The sequence below is a fragment of the Poecilia formosa genome, unplaced genomic scaffold, assembly GCF_000485575.1.
Source record: "Poecilia formosa unplaced genomic scaffold, Poecilia_formosa-5.1.2 Scaffold66, whole genome shotgun sequence".
NCBI lineage: Eukaryota > Metazoa > Chordata > Actinopteri > Cyprinodontiformes > Poeciliidae > Poecilia > Poecilia formosa.
The window spans coordinates 1,774,021-1,797,842 of record NW_006800005.1 but is presented as its reverse complement, the minus strand read 5'-3'; the positions used below and the strand labels follow the sequence as shown (position 1 = coordinate 1,797,842).

At 42.8% G+C, this 23,822-nt stretch overlaps 1 protein-coding gene across 2 annotated transcripts in view; it reads left to right on the top strand.

The window, feature by feature from the left end:
- efnb1 (ephrin-B1) overlaps positions 1-20,285 on the top strand; it is an 82,741-nt gene extending 62,456 nt beyond the window's left edge. For both annotated transcript variants that reach the window (XM_016672799.1, XM_007554809.2), the window contains exons 3-5: positions 1,825-1,917; positions 9,747-9,866; positions 15,971-20,285. In XM_016672799.1, the coding sequence (XP_016528285.1) occupies positions 1,825-1,917; positions 9,747-9,866; positions 15,971-16,365 (608 nt within the window). In that variant the 3' untranslated portion in view covers positions 16,366-20,285. The remainder of the gene's footprint in view (positions 1-1,824; positions 1,918-9,746; positions 9,867-15,970) is intronic.
- Positions 20,286-23,822: the final 3,537 nt, after the last annotated feature.

Genomic DNA, 23,822 nt, shown 5'->3' with positions numbered 1-23,822 from the left:
GCATAGCCGTTTAAAATCTTACCGACATACCAAATCTCATCCAACAAATTTAGCTTGATGTATTGTTTAGGTAAAACTACTTAACATTTAGTTTAAAGAAATAACGCCGCAGCTTTTATAGATTACAGGACGTAGATAACTCACCAGGCTCTCTAAGCCTGGAGCGCTCCTTCACATTAATGCTGCACGTAAATTTGAAATGTTGTTCTGTTCGTGCACGGCACTTAGTTGTCCAGGCCCCTCCTGTGTATTTCAGTGTCCACTTCCCTCAGCTGTGTTGAGTCTACACCAGAGTTTATGGGGGGGCCGATGGGGATTTGGTTGATTTCGCCAAAGAGCTCCTGACAAGATGTTATCACAGCGAGCCTCACAAATTATCACGCACTCCGGCTACGCTAGCAAAATGTTGTGCTTGCCCTCGTAATTTGGAGGCCGAGCGCCATCTGATAGCGTAACACAATATTAGTGCTGTTCATTATTTCGTTTTGTTCAATTTCTCTGAAGTAAAGAAGCTGGAATCCCTCGGGATGGGGGGGAGGTGACAAAATGTCAGCATTAATAACACTTAGGAATGACAGGACATGAATCAACTAGATGAGCCATTCTTTTTTGTTGTTGTTTTCCGTAGCTGTGGAGCCACATTTCAACAGCTTGATACAGGAGTTTATAGCAAGTAATCGCATGTAGAAACATTGATTCAGCCATGCCAGTAAGTATTCCAGTGTTTGTCAGGCATTGTTTGGACCCGCATCCCCTCCCCTCCTTCCTCTGCCCCGCAGCCAAGTTTGCTTCTCTTTGTGCTGTCATTAGATAAGCATCCTCTCCAAGACAATGTCATCGTAATGAGGGTGCCATCTGAAGCAATCACCCTGGGAGATGGTTATTGAGTTAAGAGGGACGGAAAGGAAGGAGGAGAGGCAGACATTACAGATATGTATATATAAAAAGTGGAATGATTTGAGACCTAGATGGATAAGGCGAGGAAGAGAAACAAAAGCAATTGAGAGGAAGGAAAAGAGCAGAGTAAGCGGTCATGGAGATCATTTGGGGAATTCCAAACTTAGAGCCATCGTCTCATGTCCCAATGCACACACACATACACAACCTCGTGCTTAACTGCTCAGTGCTAAGGTTGGAGTCACACTCTGTCTCCCCGGGTCATTATCATGGGCCTGGAAATAGACAGCCAATTGTGTCGTGGCGCGTGAAGAGACCGTGACATTGGATAAACAACGCCGGACCCCTAAACTCTCCTTCCTCGGCCGGATCAGAGCCGGGCTTTGAAACGAGCGGAGACACTCCGCGTGTCCGTGCACTAATTTAGAAATGGATGCAGCAAGAACTTTGAGCGAGGCATTTAGCTCGCTGCACTACCAGCAAGTGGTGACACATGTGGCCCAGAGGGAGTTAGCTGCTCGAAGGACTTGGCAGGCAGCTGGAGCTTTGGTAGCCGTGCCTCACTGCTAAACTATGCGCAAACAGAAAACACACACACAAACTCGCACACACTGTTTGAGGTCTAACCGCGTTCCTCTTCGCCACCTCAGTGGACTGTAATGTTGTTCCTTTTCGTTTGACTTCACTATCTTATGTTAATGAGAGGTGGCGTTGAGAGGCGCTGGCCACTGATTGAGGGTGAGAACTGCTAATCACTGCAACAGCTAATCAGAGCTTGTCGTAAATATTGATTAGTTCTGTGCGTTATGGACGTGCTCATTAACCAACGTGTCACCATCTCTCCTCTTTCTTCTGCCTTCTTTCTTCCCTCCACCCTTCTCTTCGTCCTGCTTCCTCCATCCCTCCTCCCCCACCTCCGCCCTCCAGCAACCTCCAACGGCACGATCGAGGGCCTGGAGAACCGCGAGGGAGGCGTGTGCAAGAGCCGAGCCATGAAAGTCATCATGAAAGTCGGGCAAGGTAAGTGTGCGCTCACCTCACATGTAGAACACAAAGAAAAGCGCTGCTGCCTTGAAGCCATGTTTCACTTTGGTGTGACATTTCCATTTAACGCCGTGTGTGCCTGCCGTGACTTTGTCCGCCAGCAGCGTCCGACGAGACGCGATCTCTGGAACTGTAGAGCTGTTCTGTGTAAAACACTTGCCAGCAGGGTTTCTCCAATTTTCCTTTCAGAATTGTTACCGACCTCTATATCATGTTTAAATTTTGATAAAATAATGAAGTTGACATTCTTTTGATGTTAAAGAAATACATTCAACAAATTTTCTTGTTTGATTTCCATTTTAACCCTGAAAATATATTTTTTTTAAAAACAGACATGTGTGTGTGTGTGTGTGTGTGTGTGATGATTTCTGTCAAACTGTGTTGCCCTTCTGTCAAAATAGAAGTTGTAGTTTTAAAATTGAAGTCATTACATGGCAGTGTGTGTGTGTGTGTGTGATGATTTCTGTCAAACTGTGTTGCCCTTCTGTCAAAATAGAAGTTGTAGTTTTAAAATTGAAGTCATTACATGGCAATTACAGTGATATTATAGCTCATGCCATAATAAGCTGTAATATCAGCAGGAGGGTGGAAAGCTATAAAGCCAACTTCTGTAATGTTATGTAAGTAATCTAATTAGTTAGCTGGTTCCTAACTAACTAGTTAGGAACCAGCTATTGCTATTATATTTATATATAAATATAATAGCATTAATTTGGGTAAATGCCGTTACCCAAATTATCTGCACCCTCTTACACGTCTCACTGATTCTTGGTGTTATGTGAGTTGATTTTTCTCTTTTGTTTGCAACATTCAGCCATATTTCTCAATCAGTGGGGGCTCGTCCGGGATGTACAAATTACAATAACATTCAAATTACAATAACATTCAAATTACAATAAATTTGAACGTCTGAAAACAATTAATTGGCAGTTCAATTCAGAAAGTAAAACTAAAATGTGAAATTGATTATTGTAATATAGTGAAGTACTTTAAGCATATATTTCTGCTGGTTTCTGTTAATTTTGATCATTGGCGCCTAAAATTCAGGGGAGGGGGTTTCAGACTGTTTCTAAAGAAGCTGGCTGTTCACAGTGGTGTGTTTCCAAGCATGGAATTATTAGAAAGTTGAGGGAAAGAAATAACTGTATTAGATAAGGGGGCACAATCAAGTAGGATAATCACAGCATTATGAAGCAAAGAAAATTCAAGAACTTGGGGGAGATTCACAAAGTGTGGGTGGTGGTAAATGTCAGAGCTTCAGAAACTATAACATATTTTCAGAATGAAGACTTACGCTGTCACATTCCTCGTCTTAACATTCGTGAATCAGCGACAATGTCAGAACCGTCTTTACTGGGCTAAGGAGAGAAAGGACAGAACTGCTGCTTAGTGGTTCAAATTCCTCCATTCACATTAAAGTAAAGAAGAAAAAAAGAAGTGTTTTTTTTTATTTGGAAAATCAAGGTACCAGAATCTGGAGGAAGATTGGAAAAACATGTTTTTTCCTTCTCTCATTGATTGTTCATTCTGAGATTTTATAATTGGCTCATAAATGAGACAGCTGAAATGTGTCTCGGTTACAATATTTTTACAATTAACTGCTTCCTGAGCTTTTTGCTCATATTATCTGATGATAGTGTCACAGTCAATTGGATTTATCTACACCGAAGTGGAGATACGGAAAGTGTTCATGAATAAATCCATATCAAATATTATACAAATGAGCAGAACCTCAGATATTACAATTCAAACCAAGGTAATTCATCTTCATATAAAGTTCAAGGACCACTTTGGGTTTCATGAATTCTTTATAAGATCTTTTCCCCCTCAATAACTACAGCATCCTCTACAATTATTGGCAATATTTGGTAAAGACGTGTTCAAAAACCTTTATCTGACTGCGTAGACTTTATGGCTCTAGGATGTAACTAATTCCCTGTTTTGCAGATATTCTTCCTCCTGAGTGTGGCGGTGAGATAAATATGGGTCCTTGTCCAGCCTTGTTTATCTCAGTTGCCTTTAAGCCTTTTAATTATTGCACTGACAGTCTAGATAGACAAGCTTAGACAAGTAGTTACTTTCATGTAGCCATTTCCTGACTTAGGAACACACATTTCACATTACTTAAATATTTTCTAGATTTTCCTATTTTGAAGAGTAGCTTAGATAACTTGACTTCAGTAGTTATTCAGTATTTTCCATGATCTGTTAATTAAATTCTTTTAGTGACAGAGAAAAGTAAAAGTAATGTCTCTCTACCTGGTGAGAGGTGCCAATTTGGATCTAATGTGGCAGATTTTCCCCCCCCACCTATTTAATGTTTTTAAATTAAAGTTACTCTTTTCAAAATATTTCAGTATAATTTTGTTCTTTTGTATTAAAATATTTATTTTAACATCATTATACACACTTGTATCAAAAATTATGTACTTTAAAGACAATTTGGAGTTAATAATTAACCCAACAACCATGTTTTTGGACTGCAGGAGGAAGCTGGAGTACCTGGAGAGAACTAATGCCTGAACAAGGAGAACATGGAAACTCCACACATTCAGACTTCTAAGAAAAATAGAAACTTTAACCAAAAGCGAAGCAGCTTAAAGTGTAATTCATTGATGTCAAGTGCAGTAAAACTGCTTGATCATAATTAAAAGTGAGAGACAATAATTATCTGTTTACTTGTGGGGGGTTTCTGTCTGTGGGAAGCGACCACGACTCAGGACCCCTGCATGCACCGCGCTGTGTAATTTCTGCAGCGTGATGAAGTGATCCGATTAGCTCGCCATCGAATTCCTGTCCAGGAATTTTGGATGTAAAGTTTCAAGTTGCACTGATGGAAAACGGACCGCCGCTGCGTACGCCGCGATATACGATTACATAGGCCCGTATTATGACAGATGATCGTATCCACGTTGCCCGCCCGGCCCTGCGGGGGGGAATCGAGACATGTTGAATGACTCTCATATACCAATGAACAGCACGCGCAAGCTGTATAGAAAAGAAATCCGAAAGAAATAACAAACAAATGACTGATGACTTTCATGGAATAACTCCACTTCCAAGTTGCAGGAGTTGCCCTCTGATGTTCCTCGGCTGTGATTCTCGCCCTGCGGACGTCCGTTTGAGATTTTCCATGTAAGTGCGCGGCCCGGGGTGTACGTCATCTTAAAAACGCTGGAGGTAAACAGGCAAGTTTTGTTTAGATATCCTTGGACGCGGCATTTGGATCGCATCACGCATTTCTCTTTTCCACGCCGCTCCGCGTTGCGATCCGGACCTCTACATCCTGGCTTTGACAGAGTACAGTACACAGATGTGTTGCTGTGTAAACAGTTCCTGCGTCCTCAGAGCGGTTTGTTTTGACCCAAACAGACAGTAAGAGGAACATCTGCCCACCACGGCGATCCGATTCCAGACTAAGAGTTGGATCTCACTGAATCAGAAATAAACTGAAGAGACACTGTAAAAAGAAATAAAAAAATGAAAATGGAGCGTGTGTGGGAATCTGTGGATGTGCCAGAGAGTGAGATGACAACATTGTATCCTGTGCAGAATGTGGGGGAGTAGAAACTAACAAGCTGCTGATGCTAGCAAGGTTTGAGCGGGAACAAATTCAGCAGATGCGGTGAAAAAAATACCCACAGCCATCTCAGAGACAGACAGCCTCTGCGTCTGCTCTCCATGTAGGTCATTTTGAGCAGCCGATGGCCTGGGATTGTGACTCTTGCGTGGCGGGGGCTGACAACAACAACGCTGCGTGAGCGCAGGCGGGCCGACACAGAGCTATCAAGGAGAAACAGTTCCATATTCTAATGGGAGCTGAAAACGAGATTGGATCGTGGGGGGCGGAGGGCTCGTTTTCGAGGAAACTTCCAGGAAAGTTCCTCTCAGTCGGGGTCTGCTGCCGTGGCTCCCGGCTGTTCCTCAACTTCGGCAGAGCCGTGCACTCATTTCCCAAAATCGCTCCCCCGGCGGAGCTGTCACTCACAGTCGATGCGCCCTAAAAACCCTTTTTCGGATAGATGCAGCGTGCCCAGCTGCTGCTGCTTTCAAAAAGTCGGTTTCTGGGGCTGGGATGCGTAATGCGCCCGTCCAGCCCACTGGGCTATTTGAAGCAGGGTGTTGATTTGGTTGCTTTTAAGTGATTGTCTTTTTTGGTGTTGTTTTGTTTTGTCTTTTTCTTCCATTAAGTTTCAAGGGTGGCCATCCTCCACATGTAAGGGTTTGAATTTTTCTTGTTCCTACTCTTGCCGTACAGCTGGTTGCTGTGAGTGCAGAAAGTGCTGAAAATGTCAAATATAATTCCCAGAATGAAGGCCTATTTTAACACCGAATAGGTGGCATATAAGAAAGTACTTTGACATTATGCATTTCAGGGGACTTTTCCTCACTATTTCCACTTTACGAGCAGCTGCACTTCCTTTCTGTTAGCATTCTCCCTTTAATGTGGTGTTAGTACAGATAAAAGATAACAAATAAAATATATAAATAAAATGCATATTTTAAGAGCCCGTTCTGCCGTCTGGTAGTTGAGGCTTTTCTCTCTTTTATTAGCTATTTGATGAAACTTGAAGAAGTCGTGCCTCAGGGCAATATTTCTGCATATTTTTTTCGTCTCTTCTCCAAAATTAAACATAAAAATCCTCACTAGACTAATCAATAATGAAAACAGACATTATTCACTCCCCCCCCGAGGCGCTTCCTTCTGCAGCCACAGTGTGTTTTGTCTTAGCAAACACAATAAAAACTAAAGCCCCGCTCGGTTCTGACCCCAGATGTTATTGTGTGTTCGATTCAAACATCCTCCGTCTCTGCAGCTCCGTGCCTTCTGCTCGCCAAGATCACACTGCACCCCTCCAACCCTCTCTCCTGTGTCCGCTTCCAATCTTTCTGCACATTGCGCTGTGTACTTTGGAGATTGATTCCAGTATAAAATGTGCACAGATTCTTTTAGAGACACATTTATGATGCATGTGTGTTTGCCAGTATTTGTCTTTTTAGCACTTCGACGTCAAAGAAAAATATTAAAAGTAGTGCATAATTGTGAGAGGAATGCAGATTGTTCAAAACTTACAAAAAAAAAAAGAAAGAAAAAGAAGAAACTGGAAGAATAGTGTTGGGTGGCTCAGTTTGTAGAGGAAAAAGTCCTCAATCTGGTTCTCCTGGGTCCTATTCCTGGTTTTGGGTCATACACTGCAAAAACACAAAATCTTACCAAGTAGGCTTGGTCTAGTTTCCAGCGCAAATACTTTAGTACTCTTGAAATGAAAGAAAACAAACTTACAAGTAACTTTTCAGCAAGATATAAGAGCTGATTTTAGGTCATGTTACAGATTTTTTTTCACTTATAATAAGATATTTTTCCCCACTTTATGAGTGAAATAATCTGCCAGGTGAAGTGAAACTTTTTCACCATTTTGAAGGGATTATTGACTTAAAGCACCATCCAATATCTTGCTGAAAAATGAATTGTAGACTAGCTTTGTCTTACAAAAAGTTCTGACATATTTACTCTAGAATCTGCGTAAAAATACTTTAAGTTTTTGTGTTTTTGCTGTGTATTTCCTGTCCAGTCACCATTGAGTAACGGTGACCAGTTCCTAGAAAACCCTTAAAAAAACAACAACTTGAAAGCTGAAATGTGATGGTATTTTTTGTAGCAGATGAGGGGGTCAGAATAACATCTGCACACCGCACTTCAAAGATGTTTTTGTAAACGATTGATAACCATACATTAGCCTTAGTTCCATTTCACCGTTACGCACTAATATGCGTTGGTGTATCGCATTAAATGGTAAAAATCATGCTCTTTATGTCACTTATTTAAATGTCTTTGTCTTTTTTTTTTTTTTGCTGTTTTTCTTTTCTGCAACAAAAGAAAAGAAAAAGCACTAAAAAGGAAGAGAAAGTGCCTGAATGGAAGCTCATCATTTATAAATCCACTGCTGTTCAGCAGTCTCTCTCCCATGTCACCTTGCTCATTAGAAATATGTTGACTCACTGCCACGCATGCATCTCTCCCTCCTCGTGTTTTTCCCTCCATCTACGTCTCCCGACATCCCTGTCTCTCCGCTCTGTCACTCCATCATCATCGTCTCCCCTCCTCCCCATAGCCTCTCCCCTCCTTCTGGTAGCTTGGCACTTCTGAGTTAGTTGCTTGTCTGCCTAGCTAAGGAAAATGTCAAACAGCACGCACAGGAAAAAGAAAGAAAGAAAAAAAGGGTCAGAACATTAGGCCACGGCATGCACATGCTCAGCGTCCCGGCGTGTGCGCGCTTCGTAGTGAGTCAGATCAGTGTTGTCCGCACGCATAGCCTCCACGCCCCACCGCCTCCGCCCCTCCGCCCCTCTGTCATGCGTGAATGTTCCCACTTCTCACTCCTGTCTTTCTCTCATCAATTATTGACAAGGCACAACAGCTCACGGCTAAGTTCGGCGCTGCTGCAATCAGCGCCGAGCCGAGGCTGCGGTCGGGACATGGAGAAGATGGAGCTGCAGAGGGGCCTCCACCATCCCGTTCAACAACATAAAAAGAAGAAGAAGAAGAAGAAAGAGACACCATAGTCCAATTCCTTCTTTTTTTTTTTTTTATCTTCCCATCCACACCCAAATCATTTCTCATTTCGGCTCATGATTTAGCCATAATTGCTTGGAAATAGAAAATTTCCTGCCAGAATGACTGGCCCCCTTCCTATCATCCGCCCGTGCTTGGCCACACACACTTCCCACGGGGGACTCGAATACAAATTGCCTCCCCACGAGCCCCCTTTTTCTGCCCCCTCCTCTCTCTCTCTCTCTCTCTCTCCTCACAGACCCTTTGAGCGGGCCTTGGGGCAGATGCAGATAAGGCCTGCAGCGTGGCAGAAATATCTGATGGACTCCTGTGGAATCCATCTTTTAATAGTGTCTGACTGTCTTCTGCCCCTTGTAAAAAAAATAAAAAAAAACCCGCTGGAAGACCCTCCGCTGTTTACTGCAGCCAAGCCTTCAAAGTGTGTGTGCTGAAATCACAACAGACAGTCAGATAAACTGTCTGTTTCCTCTGCGCTCCCCTCAGAGCTACAACGCCCCCCTCCCCCTCCTCTTCTCCTTCCTCTCCTCTCCTCATCTACCACGACGTCCTTTTTTCCGGTCCTCTTATAACCCCACTACCCCCCTCCGCCCCCTGCGAAGTGTGCCTCTTCTAGCAGAGTTAAAGCCAGGGCAATAAATAAGGCATATTATGGCCTTTTAACGTGATGAATAATGTAAAACAATAAAAAGTTAATATATAACTACTTTACCCCCATTCTGCCAGGCCTGAGTGTATTGTAAGTATATTGAAGGTGTGTGTGTGTGTGTGTGTGTGTGTCTGTGTGTGTGTGTGTGTGTGTGTGTGTGTGTGTGTGTGTGTGTGGGAGGCTCTCACGAGTGTGTCGGTGTTGGAAATGCCTGTCTGAGTGTTTGCTGAAGGAGCTGCTGATGTAGATGTGAGCTCACTTTTTCTTTTTTTTTTTTTACGACAGGACAGGGATATCGGCGTGTTTCACAGCCGTTCGCAAATTCCCAACCCACCAACCCACCAACTCCTTCCTCTGTTTTTTTTTTCTGCTTTCATCTTCCCTTCTGACACAGTTTCGACACAGGCGAAGATAACCGTCTCTGTGTATAAAAGATATATCAAAAGATAATAAGCATAATCCTTTGCTGTAGCAGAGGAACAAGTCATTGTAATTCATCGCATGCGGCTTTCCAAGGCTGACTTTTTTTGTCTGCTCTCTCTCTCTCTCTCTTTTTTTTTCCTTTTCTTCTCTGTTTTCCCACAGACCCAGACGCAGCGATCCCGGAGGCGCCGGAAACCCAGGAGGACAACTCAATACCGGAGACCAGCAGTTCCGGTCCGCCCGACCCGAGTAAGACTGGGCCTGTGATGCCAGGAATCCCTGGTGAGCGCATTCACACAACCCCAGCCGTTAGCTCTCACTGTCGAGGAACTGAAGGATTTGCCCATTTTTCTGAGCTGAATAACTCCAGCTCAGTCAGATTGGATGAAGAGCATCCACGGCGACGCATTTTCAAGGATTCTTGGCTGGATTTGGTGCTGGACTTTGACTAGGCCTTACTAACACATGAGGATGTGTTAATCTGAACCATATAATTGTTGCTCTGCCTGTATCAAGTCTTTGGGGACGGTCCTCCCGTCAGTCCCCACAACATGATGCTGCCACTACCATGTTTCACCGCAGGAATCGCCTGATCCGGTATCACAGTATTGGTCACCCAACTTCTGCCCCCCAGATCTGAACTGAAACTACTGATTATTGTAAATGTGACTGTAGACTGTCAGTTATTCTATCAATTATTCTGACGATTAATCAAAATGTGAACATTTCGCACCTTTTCCACTTAACCACTTTAGCCTTTTTATACAATATTCAAAATACATAAAAAAATCCAAATAACTCAATTATTTTAAATAAGAAAATAAGCATTTTGTTGCCCAAAATCCAATAACATAGCATTCATGTACACGTGATTCTTTGTGGCAAAAGATGCATCTGCGGCTAAACAAAGACTTGTCAACGTCAACATGTGAAAAGCTCAATCCTTTTGTCTCGACTTAACAGCCATACAGTGAAGCAAAAGGCGCTTAATCCGACAATTACCAAATTTAATCCAGGTTAAGCTAAAACTATGCCACTTGAGGAGCTCTGGGTAGAACACATTTACATACAATGGTGTTTTTCTTCATCTTAAATGTAAATTATCTGTATTTTTTGTATCCATTGCTGCTCTGAGGGTGTTCGTCTTTCAGAAAATATATATTTTTGAGTCTGTACACTCCAGCGAATGACTAAACGGTTGCTAAATTGATTGACGATTAATCCGATTAATCGTCTCAGCCTTAATCAGATCTAATTTTGAGTTGGAGACGTAAGACGAGTTGAAAACATTTTGCCGTCGCTAGCGATGAACATCCTATTCACAGTTTTCTTCCAAGCAACAAAAGGCAGTCGGTGTTTTGTGCATTTCAAAATGAAACTTTAATTCACTTCCATCCTTTGATAAATATTTCAACCAAGGGTTAGAAGAGCCTCCTTAAAGCCATAAGAGCCCATAATGCATTGCTCTGTGACTTCAGTAGTGGTGAGTCAGAAATGCAACAAGATTTAACTAAGACCAGACTTAATTTGGCTTAATATGGCTCCAGAGGGCTAAATACTGTCTGCTACTAGATTTACATTGTTTCCAGCACAAGCTGTTTTTTTTTTCAGGGTTTGTTGTTCTGACCCAGTTTGACATGGTTTCCTTTTGCAGCTTTAAACATGTCTGCTTCCCATGAGTTGCTTCCTTTTCCCAGCTAACATGCCCCCGCATCATAATGCTGCCACCACCCTTTTTTCTACTCGTTCACATGTTGTTGCAAACCACACGCTGAATACTTTAGCCTTCATTTAGCCACTCCTCTACGCAGGCAGGATTTATGAAGTACATAGCCAGTTGCTGTGGCAACAGATTCTTCCACCTGAGCGTCGGATCCCGGCAGGTCCTCCCAACTGTTACCATGGATATCTCGGCTGCCACTCTCATTTTTAAATGTTTCCCCTTCATCTGTTCACTTGTGTTATAAATACATGATATCATTCAGCTTCGAGAGCAAATGTAAGAAGAAAAAAAAAAAAACTTTTTCAAACAGAACACCTACATCCTCGAGGCTGCGCTAGTAATTCATCACATTCGGTCTCCAGGGAGAAAATTAAAAATAATAGTTTAGCCTTTCAAAGTATGCTATTCCTCATATGGCTCTGACACGCTTCAGGCGACTCTTAACTCAGCATGCTGGAGTGTTTGCAAAACCAGAGTTGCTGACAGGATAGAGTGAAACTCTCCAAAATGCAGGTTGTGATGAAAAGACATAAAACCACACCCTAAACAAACACAGCTCGCCCTGACTCACACAGGGAGTGTGCTGCATGCTGGGAGACTTGACGACAGACCTTTTTATTACATTACCTGCCTTAAATCTCATTAGAGATGCACTTAAATCAGTCTAATCAAAGCAGTTGTAATCTGTTTATTCCCAAATTATATCAACTGGTCACTCCACTTTTTTTGCGATCGCAGAAATCCCCGCAAAATCAACAGATCTCCACATTTTTTTGAGCTAATGTTTAATTGTGAGGTTATTTCTAATTTTCTGTATAAAGGGTAAAAACATTGGCTTTAAGTGCTAACTCCCACCTGCAGGTGGCAGTATTTCATACTCAGCCTTACTTGATATCAACTTATAGTCCATGAAATTTTACTCCCTAATATAAGCCTAGAAATCGGGTCCCTGTCTCTTTAAAAACTCCTGCTCTTTCTGAAACGTCGCCTTCAGAAAGTCATCACAACATGGCTCCTCTGTTAACTCTTTAACAAAGTTTTACCAGAATCTCACTGAGCAGTAGCTCATACAATAAGCTCAGCAGATTCGTAGTTCCATCAGGTGTTTGCTAATTGCTAGTGGCTAGTCTGAAGGAGCGGAGTGGAGGAGACTCTTCTAAGACATACTTATTGAATGCAGGCACTGATATTTATTTATATTTTAATAGTTTTTTAATTACGTTACACATCCAGGCACCTCTGGCCGTCTGAGAACACTTGTTGTCTTGGTGTGGCCCAAAATGAAGATGAGCTTATCTCATCTGAGCTGCCTCTGTTTCTTATTTCTTATCTGCTTCTTTGTCACCACTGCCTCCCTCCACAGGAGCCACTTCTCCTCCTTCTTCTTTTCCCCAAAGAGCGGCTGCTTTGCAGGGAACTTTTTTGACTTGCTCCACAACTTTGTCCACCACAAACTGTTCACACTGTTCCGCCTGTCCTGATGTGATAAGCGGCGCTTTTCTTAATAGTTGCTTATTTGACATTAGCTGCTCTAAAAAAAGATGTCCCTATGTCACTTTTCCCTGTATTCTTGGGGCTTTTCACCTGCCTGCCACTGTTGGATCAGTTATTATGTCAAGTGAGGGTGGAATGAAGGACGAGTGGCGGCGGGGTGGAGGGGGCTGATATTTCAGGAATGAAATTTCTTGACAGCCTCTCTCCCCGGCTCACTCAGAATGTACGAAGTTCCCTCAGCCTCCGATTTCTCCCGATAAGAGCAGAATTGGTAGCCTTCAATCATGGTGTTCGGCTGCGATAGAGGCTCAAGGCGCGGTTATCCCCTTATCAATAAATGGTTAAGTGCAAACGGGGCCCGGCAGAGTGCGGAGACACAGTCATTAACGGGGCTGGCAGGCTCCTGAGGTATGAGACTTTTGTGTGCCTGTGGAGGTAAGAGGGGGGCGGCGGGGGTGTCAAGGGTGAGGAGGGGTCACGGACAGTAAAAGAGTGATGGCTGAGGCGAGGGGTTGGTGCGGGGGGTGAGCGCTGGTCTTTGGCAGCAGCTGCACGCATACATGGAAAACAGATTTGGTTCCTCTCGGATTTCAGTCACCGGCGGAGCCAGCCGTTCCTTTCCCATCCCATCCTGAACCCCCCACACCCTCCGCCCCCCGAACAAAAGGATAAAATAAAATCAGATGTTCAGATGTGCCCTCCACATTTGGTTTTTCCATTGCTCGCCTGGCCTCTGACACGCAAAACATGTCGAACAACTTGCCCCTCGCTCGCATCGCTCCCCCGAAATAAAAAGGAAAAGGGGAAACAAGATCAGAGCGGGAATCTTTGCGGTGCTGAGTGTCGACTTCGGATTTCATTGGCGAGGGAATGGGGTGTGTGTGCGGGGGGGCTGCTTTGATTGAGCTTATTCAATTAGATTACATCAAGGGGGCCGTTAGTCATGTTGAGCAAACAAGAAAGTGGGATGCACTCAGAGTTGATTTAGTATGGTCTGCACATGTCAGGACAGACGGAGCGTGAATGCGAGGCTGTCTCTAAGGGACTTCTTGAAAGTTACTCATAAAGGAGTATGAGGAACGGGTGGGGGGAGAGAGCCATTGTCTCCTCTAACGAACAATCAGAGTTCTCTGGGTACGTTAGAAAACAACCCTCCTTTATATTCAAATTAAACGAGCAAAGGGTGATGCAACCTCTTTTTTCAGTCACTCCATATATTTCTGCTAAAATGCAACATTAAGGAAACAAAGAACAGATAGCTTTTATGTGCGCTGCTCTTTTTACGGCTACTCCTCAGTGTCGCCGTAAAAAGTCTTCACATCCCCTTGATGCATTTTCACATTTTTCCACATTACGACCACAGGCTTCTAGATCAAAACCACAGTTCTGCATAATTGTAAAGGGATATGGAATGGATAGATTATACAACAATATCCTAAGATTTTAAGCATTTTTGCAAACCTACAAAGACACGATTGCACACCTAAACTGACGAGTTGATCAGAGAAGCAGCCAAGAGGTCAAAGGTAACGCCGGAGGAGCTGGAAAGATGCACCGCTCAGGTGGAAAAATCTGCTGATGCAACAATTAGTCTTGCACTTGACAAATCTGGCCTCCGTGGAAAAAAGCAATTAGATGTTTTTTTTGTACAGCTTGCAAAAAACTAAAGTAGGGTGCAGAAGATGATGAATGAAATTTAATATACCTTAATAGTTGTTCCCATACTTGAATATTGTCTATACTCTTGGAAAACAGTCCCAAAATATGAATACAACTCAGCTAACTATGAGTTTCATATGAAGTACAGTGTTTGCAAAACATGGTGGTGGCAGCGTCATGTTGGGATGCTCGTCTTCAGCTCGAATAGTGAGGCTGGTCAGACATACAGGCAGTAAATACTGTTTGACGCCGCAAACTGGAATGGTTTAGATCAAAGCATACCCATGTGCTTGAGTGACCCAGTCAAAATCCAGACCTGAATCCATTTAAGGATCTGTGGCAACAGATGCTCTCCATCCTGTCTGGCTGAGCTGGAGCTACAAAAAAAAAAAAGAACTGGAGAATTTTTTTGTCTCTACATCTACAAAGCTGGAAGATATTCACCCTAAACAGAATCTACTTTGGTCCGTTTCTATTCACCTTCCCACCCAATGACTTGTGTTAGCATAGCATATAAAATCTTTATAAAATAAGATAAAGCTTGTATGCTTAATGTGACAAAATGCAGGAAACATAACAGGATTGAATTTAGGACTGACACGATTAATCAGAATAATCGTTATGAATCGATTATTGAAATAAATGTCCACTAGTCTCGTAATCGTAAGCAGAATATACAGACTCAATAAAAAAGGTCAACTACTGAAAGAACAACATATTCTGAGTCATAAATAAGCCAAAACTGTACAAAAAAATATATAATTTGTGCATTTAAAACAAAAACAAGACCTTTGTTAAATATGTGACATGGTTTTATCTTCACCCAGTTCAAATGCTGTAAAAACAAAATATCCTTTTAGGCACCTTTTGCTATCCAATTATTAACTGGTTAATCCAAAAATAGTCAACAAATATATTTCTAACATTGTATAAAAGGGTAAAAGGAAAAATCAACAGGATGCGCTTATTTTTTATCTAGTTAATTATCATAATAATCGATAGATTAATCAGTAACTAAAATAATTATTAGTATAAAACCTCTATAATAAAACATACTAAAGTTTGTAACTGTAAAGTGACAAAATGCAGAAAACTTAGTGGGTTATCTGTACCGCTGAGACGATTAATCACAATGAATCCATTATTGAAATAATCGTCAACTAATTTACTAATTGATTAATCGTCAGAAGAATTGATAGATTGATAAGTAACTAAATTACTTGTTACTTGCTGCCCTGGTTATGTGTTCTTTTCCCAAACATGTGGTGAAATAGATTTTTTTCATTTAATCAAATTCTTTAAACGTTTTTCACATAAATCTGTAAAGTCCAAATCATGGAATAAGCAGAGATGTACATCAGGAAACAACTGAATGATAGTTTGCCATTTGTCAAAAATCTTTCCTCTGTGCAGCTCAGAAAAGGAATAAATTATCTCCGCCTTTTGGTGACGTTCCTCTCCTTAAGCCCTCTCTCTCTCTCTCTCTCTCTCTCTCTTTCTCTCTCTGCAGGCCCCAAGATCCAAGATGACCCCGGGTCCTCCTCCAGCACCGACGGCTTCTTGAGCTCCAAGGTGGCCGTCTTCTCCTCCATCGCCATTGGATGCATCATCTTCCTCGTGCTCATCCTGCTCCTCGTCATCCTCCTCATCAAGATGCGCAAGCGCTCCAGGAAAAACGCGCACTCGCAGGCCCGCCCGTCGGCGCTGTCACTCAGCACGCTGTCCAACCCCAAGCTGCCCGGCGGCACAGCCGGCACCGAGCCCAGCGACATCATCATCCCCCTGCGGACAGAGAACAACTACTGCCCCCACTACGAGAAGGTGAGCGGGGACTACGGTCACCCGGTCTACATCGTCCAGGAGATGCCGCCGCAGAGCCCTGCCAACATCTACTACAAGGTCTGACGCGCTCCGGGGGAGCCAGCAGCGACGGCCAGGAGAGAGGAGCGCTTGATTTACGTTCTTGGGAAGAACGATTTCCTTTGAATTTTTTTTTTGAGGGGGGGTGGGGATGTGGGGACTTGAAGCCACCCCTCCCCCCCTCCTTGTTATTTGTACCACCTGCTGCACAAATCTGGAGAAACACGTACTGAGCAGTCACCAGCGGGGTTGGGAGCTGACTGATGAGAGACCCTGACCGTCAACCCTCTCCTCCCTCACCTCCCCACCCGTATGCGTCTCCCCTCCGACCCCAACCACTCCCGGAAAGTCTGGACTGGACCAACAGATGGACCTCTAGCTTCCCTGTCCCTGCTAACGGACAGGATATAACTTATCTCGGCTCCCCGAAGTACAGCCTGTGCTACACCCAATTAAACACACCATCCCAGCACACAGCCGGCCGGGAAGCAGGCAGGCAGGGTGGGGGCGCTGCTGGTGAGCAAGTAAGAAAGGAAAAAAAAAAAAACATCATTGTGTGTGTACGTGTGTGCCACTGTGCGCGTTTCGTGTGGGGGGGCCCTGCCTCCCCACCATCCCGCCGTTGCTGGGCCAGGGAATCTCTCCAGATAGCTCAGGTATCTTTACACAGTGTGTGGAAAAACGTGCTCCTCTCCCTTACGCACCTCTGATGTTTGCCTTACTTACTATTTTTGATGGAGGAGATTTCCTCGAACCCTGATTAAGTTCACAAAGCAGTTGTATTTTGTTAGACTTTTCCTACCAGTGCACAATGTATAGAGCTAAACCCATCGTCATAACGACTCCCATCCCCTCACCGCCCACGCCATCTCGCCGCTTTTAATCTGTTAAGACGGACTTTAACCTGGACTCCTGGCTGTCGAGGTGTGTATGTATGCGCACGCGCGTGCGTGTGTGTGTGTGTGTGTTGCGCATGTGAAATTCCTCCCCTCCTGCTTGGTTGAAATGAGTTCCAGCGTTGCTCTGGCATGTGTGTGTGTGTGTATTTCAGGGTGTGTCCTCGTTGAGTGCGGTTGGACATGTCCAGACCGGTTTCTCTAAGAAGTGGGGAGACTTTATTGGATTTGACGTTGAGATACTGTATCCTAAGCATGACAAATAAAAAATAGAGGGTGATGCGCCAACTGACAGACAGACAAGATCTAACAAACACTCCTGAGTGCTCCAGTTGGCACCGATCGGAGATCTTGCCATCGGATCGGCTTTCAGACAGACAGGCAGGTTGCTATTTGTTCGCTTTATCTCCTGAAGCATCTAAAAAAAATTTAGTTTGAGGGGCGTCGGTCAGATGGCTCTCCCTGATTGGCTGGCCTACAGAGGTACGATGCCCCATATATAGGTTTGGATGGAGAGCCGGAATACAGTATCATCACTTTCCAACTGGCCGCCATCTGTAGATGAGTCAGCTTGTGACTAATGTACGTGCCATCTTTGTGCCCACTCTCACCAACCGATTGGGGGAGGGACGGGCGAGGGGGAGAGAAATTATTCCCGTGACTTGGCTTTAACCTGAGAGGATAACAGAGGTGGGAACGGGTGAGGCAGGGCTGGCCGAGGCGCTTTCGTTTTCGCCGGCCTCTCTCACCAGCTGTGCTGTGAATAAAAATGCTGTGTGGAATATTCAGCGAGGACACTGCGGCCCAGCTATCACACAGCCCAGGGCGACAGCATCAAGGCGGGAATTTACTGCAGCTGCACGTGTGTGGAGTGGTGGGGAGGTAGATGGGGGGGAAGGCGGGAGGTTTTTGTGTGTGTACACATAGGTGCTTATTTGTGCTTATATTTGCAGTTTCCACTCTGGATGTGTGCAAGTTTCATCTGCTGCTGTGGCAGACATCCTTCTTTTTTGGGACTGAGCACCTCCTCTAATGAAGCATACACCACTGCAGTCAAGGCTAATGATGTCTGAGATACGGCAAGCCACTTGTGCCAAATATCGGCAAAGATGTGAAGTTTAGTCAGTTAGGAAAATCTCTGTGAAAACTTTGTATTTTACACCAGCAAGTCATATTTTGACCACCTCCCTCCTCATTGATTTCATTGCCTGTTTAAGAAAAGCCAAGAAAAACGTTCTATCAGATCATAGAACATAATTTTTTTTTTTTTTTTGCCTTTTCATAAACAGTCGTTGTGCATCTGCATGAGACGGACGAATGAAGTAAAAAACGAAGCACGCTGTAACGTAGGCAAACTTCTCCCCCGAACAGGCCATATTTTACACCAGCAAGTCACAACGTTTTGAACGCCTCCTTCTCAGCACGTACGGTTTGATCAAGTCATCAAAACTTTCATGCCACATGAACACGGGGAAAAAAAATACCCCTGTGTCTTGGGAACACCACTTTTTTAGTTGCTCATCATCAGGCATGACTTAAAAAGTGGCTTCCCTGACAACTTTTAATCATCCTGACTTTTTAAGCAGCAATTTTCATGTACCGAAAAAACATAAAATCTTACCATTTTTGGTCTAGTTTCCAGGGCAAATGTCTTGGTATGTTTGAAATAAGACTAAATCACAAATAACTTTTCAGCGAACATTATGGGCTTAATTTAAGTTAATACATAACTTCTTATCATTGATGAAGAATTACTAGCTTCACTGGCTGATTATTTCGCTTATAACTAGTATTTTTTCATAAATATTAAGGAATTATTGACGTAAAACAGGCCCGTATATCTTGCTTAAATTATGCTTGCGAGTCTGTTTTTGTCCTATTTCAGGCGCACTAAGACATTTGCACTAGAAACCAGACCAAAAATCCTTGGTAATGTGTTGTGGTTTTGTCAATACCGGGCACTCATGTCTTGCCATATCAAAAAGGAAATAGGGAGGACCATACATGACGAAAAGCTGTTGTTTGCGCCCACACGCCAACGCAAACACATCCAGACAGACGGGTCCAGGTTTTTTTTTCCTGTCAGGGTTAGGGTGCGTAACGTTTACTCAGCGACAGAGTCCAGCCCGTCATCAACCAGCGCTGACATCACCCTCGGACAGGCGCTGCAGAGTTAAAAGTCGACCCCGGCTTGAAGACTCGGGGAGGACTCCGGTGGCTCTTGCGTGTCGTTAACCTCTTAAGTTAACAACCTCAGCAGCTGCCGGTGATTTTTTTTTTATGTGTGTGTGTGTGTGTCCCTGTGTTTTAACTCAGCATGCGCCCATCTGCAAAACTCATCTAGAGCATATATTTTTGTTTCGGATCACCGCGCCTCTATTCATCTACACCAGCTTAGGGAGTTATTACCAAATTACCACAAAGCATATCTCATTTTCATTCATTCTAGCGACCGCTTAGTGTTATTCAATTTCGGGAGGAATTATGAAAAAAAAAAAGAAAAAAAAAAGAGTAAGCAGAGAAATGTAAATATATGGATAGAGCCCAGTTTAAGATTTAATTTCCACCTGAACACTGCTCATAAGAAGAATTTAAGATTAGATTTTTGTAATGGAGGATGTTTGTAAATAGCCGTCTTTTTAAAGTGTGTTTTGTATGAATCCTTGCAATTTCTTTTCTTTTTTTGTTTTCATTTTCTTTTTCCTTTAGACTTTAACTGAATATTGCAACATGTGCTGTCTTTTACGCAGCATCCAGTATTGTCGAAAAAGTCTTTGTTACCACACGTGTTTTAAAAATATTAATATTAATAATAATAAAATAAAACTAGGATTCAGAGAGGGGGTTTTGCTTTTTTTTATGTTGCCATTCAACAGGAATTTTTACGTCTACAGACTGAACCTTTGTCACCGAGTGGCTTTGAAACGGGATAGGTTGCTGGAATGAAGATGATGATGATGATGTTGGAGGCACGGCTTAACTCTGCATATGAAGATTGTGTTATTCGCTCCATTTGAACCTCCTTCACCCATGGCGACGCCAAAAGCAAAAAGATGTTGGTCCAAAAAAGAAGAGTCTGATTTCAGTTTTTATAAGTTCAGAGGGCCGGAAAGGGGAAGGTCGCAGGGAAGGAGGGAGAAGGAGAAGCGGAGAAAAGAACCAGGCCACGTATGAAAGCGTGACAGTGGCGCGCTCGCCAATAAATCATCTGGTTTACACCACTCATTATCTCCCAGGCGGTCTTTTGTTTTAAAGATGCTCCCTCTCCCCCCGCTCTCCCGCTGCCCTTCTCCTTTGTCGTCCCCTCCTTCCTAATTTAGCACAAGGATGCTGTAAGGTGGTTTCTGCTGTTTTTTTTTTCCAAAGCCACAGTATTATGATTTATTTTTCTCTCAATGTGCATGTGAAAGCAAAAACCTGTTGAATTTACTTTCCTTTTGTTTGAATCACAAATGTTATTTTATGTTTCTTTTTTTTTCTTCTTCTTGTCATTCACTTATTTACCACTTCTCAGCGTAACCTGTCGGCACCAGCTACAATGGAAACAACGTTCCACCAGTTTGGAAACTACAGCATATTGATAAATAAAATTTTTCCCATGGAACTTGGTCTGGCGTGATGTTCTCTCTTCGATAAATGAAACTCTGACCAGATTCCCTTCTTTCACACGACATCACATAAGTAGGCCAAAACTTTGACTTTTGGTTTCATCTCAACTTTCACTTCCCTACATGGCTTGTGAGCAAACCACAACGATTTTCTTTCTCTCAAGAATGGCTTTCTTGTTGTTCTCCCACCTGGGTTGCGGGGTTTGGCATCTCCTCCAGAGTGACAGTGTGACTCTTTGCTGCTTCTCTGAATAATCCTGAGTAACACCGTTATTCATTTCTAGATCATCTATTGTTCTCCTCTGTAAGGCCGAGGTGACTTATTGCACCACTCCGCTCTTCATTAGACAGTTAAATTAATGTGTGACAGTCATGTGGCAAAAACACATGACACAAACAATTGGTGAATAAGCTTAGTCACACGCACCGTGGTTCACCACACAAAATGTGTAAACAATGCAAATCTATAGAGTAAAAGGTAAAAAGAAGACAAAGGTCATCTTCAGGTGACATTGGCACACTCTGAAAATGTTGCTGGTTTGAATAATGAAGGTGCTTCGAAGTAGAAAGAAGAAAAGAAAAGCACAAGCAACTGAAAACACCTGAAGTTCAATACATTATCTAAATTGTTACCATTTTTGATCGAAATGTAAAGATGACTTCCTATGACCGCCCTTGCATAAAAGGCTGAATAAGTATTTGTTTATTTAGGTGCTTGTGAGACAGTGTCCTTAAGGTTAAGATTTTCAAAATGAAGGTGTTCATGTATGTACCTCAGTTTGAAATCCAAACCTTCAAAACCAATGTAGGTCAAAGAGACTGCTACATGATGCTACAAGATTTCTTTTGGCACTTCTTTGTTTCAGTATCCTTTGTTCAGGAAGCCTTCAGGTTTTACCTTTACAAGCAGCTCTGGTGGTCTAAAGGTAAAGCATGTTAGCACTGTAAGTTTTACAGGAAGATGTTTGTTTTATGAGTGGAATGAGATGGTTGAAAATGGCTGTGTATTTTTCATTTTGGTTCCGGGTTCAACAAAGCTGTAGACTGAGGCGGCGGACGATGGTCAGTCTTATTGCACCTAACGTTTCTCTCAGATTATACGAAGGTCTTTCGAACTCAGCTCTGGGTGGAGTGTCCAAATGTTCTTTAGAGGAAGAATTGGCTGAATGTGCTGAGTGCTTGGGTCAATTACTAAAATTATTTATATGCTAGAATAAGACGAAACATTCTTTTAGAAAAAAAAAATCTCAAGATTCTAAGGTTTGTGTCAATTTCCTTACTCTTTAGTAGAACTGCAATTTAAACCGTGTGACATTATTGAATATTCACTCCATTCCTTCTGACAGAACTGGTGTAAATGAGTCACCTTCGTACGCCACCTTACTTCACTTACATTTGGCTGCCAAATTTTCTAAATCAGGACTTTGTAATGGCCACTCCAAGTAACTGTCCTTCTGTCCTTAAGTCACTTTGTGAGAATTTCTTTTGGCATGCCTTGAGTCATTGTCCATTTCGAGGACCAATTTATGTCCAAGTTTGAACTTCTTTGCTGATGACTTGAGATTTGGCTTTAGTACTTCCACGCGAAGTATTGTTCTCTTCTCATAATGCCATCTATTTTGAGAGCTGCATCAATCTGTTGTCCTGCAAGACACCCCCACAGCATGACGCGGCCTCCCCCGGACTTCACAGCTAGCATGGTGTCCTCAGGCTTTAGATGCAAGCCTTCTCCTCTCTTTAGCGAGTGTAGTCAAGGTGATTACTGAAAACCAGAACTTGAACATTAGTTTTCTTGCTTGAGAACATTTGCAGATTGTCGCTTACAGAGTAATGGCTTCTTCTTCACTGATTGGCCTTTCCGATGACGTCAGTACAGGACTTCCTGTGGATAATGATGACTCTTGCTAGCTTTAGCAAACATATTCACAAGGTCATGTAAGATTATTCTGGGGCTGAATCACATATTTCAACACATTTCAAAACAAAACAACTTCACTTCTGAGTCCACCTCCATTCCTTAACTTTATGATTGCTGGATTTGGATTTTGTTTCAATAGATGAGCGCTACATCACCCTGCACCTGAAAATTGTACCCAAGGATGAACCAGACTTTAGGAGTCGTTTCTTTTCCTGATATTTCTGCTGATATCTTTTGATTTTTTCCAATTTTCTCAAATGGAAGTAATCCCAATTGACCTAAAACAGTAAATGTTTAATTCCATATAATGCTAGCCAGGAAAAAAAACAGTTTTTTTAGGGCTTTAGAAATTACTTGAATGATTCGAGTACCTCAATTATTAAAATTTCTCGAGGAAAATGTATCTGCCTCGAAGCTTTGTTAAATTATGTTTTATTATTTAGCGCACCTGTTCCGGCTGGGTCGTTATTTGCGTTGCGCAGGGCTCTCACTTCCGGTCTATGAGTCGTTGACGAAAGTGCTAGCAGCATAACGTCCAATTTTCAAATTTGGATTTAATTAACTGATGGTAATGTCCTGGTTTTTGCCGTTTTTCGGGGGACCAATAAGTATCTTTAAAAATGACTGGAGAGATGCCTGGAGTACGACAGCCTTCTTCCTTCCGGAGCTGCTTCCTGGTGGCCGGTGTTCAGAGCGAAGGCGGGAGTTTTCCTACAGGTGAGCAGAAAGACTGAACACTGCGGGAAGCTGTCCTTTGAACGCATAACTTTACGGAAAAACCGGAAAATTAATTTCACATCATTCCGGTCTCAACAAATTGGTGGCAGAGTGCATCGTGACGGTATATAGATGTGTTTCTGTGTGTGATGAACGAAGGTGTCAAATCCCGTCGCTAATATGGACACAGAAGCTATAAATGGCTGGGCAAGGTGAGAGTTAACCTATTAAATTGAATTTAAATTGACTAAAAAGCTGGAGCATAGACATTTTATTATAAGCGTATTTGTAATCCTGCCTCTTTATTATGAAATTGAATATAATTTCAGATTTTTGTATAACTTTTCTTCTTCAGGTTAGCTT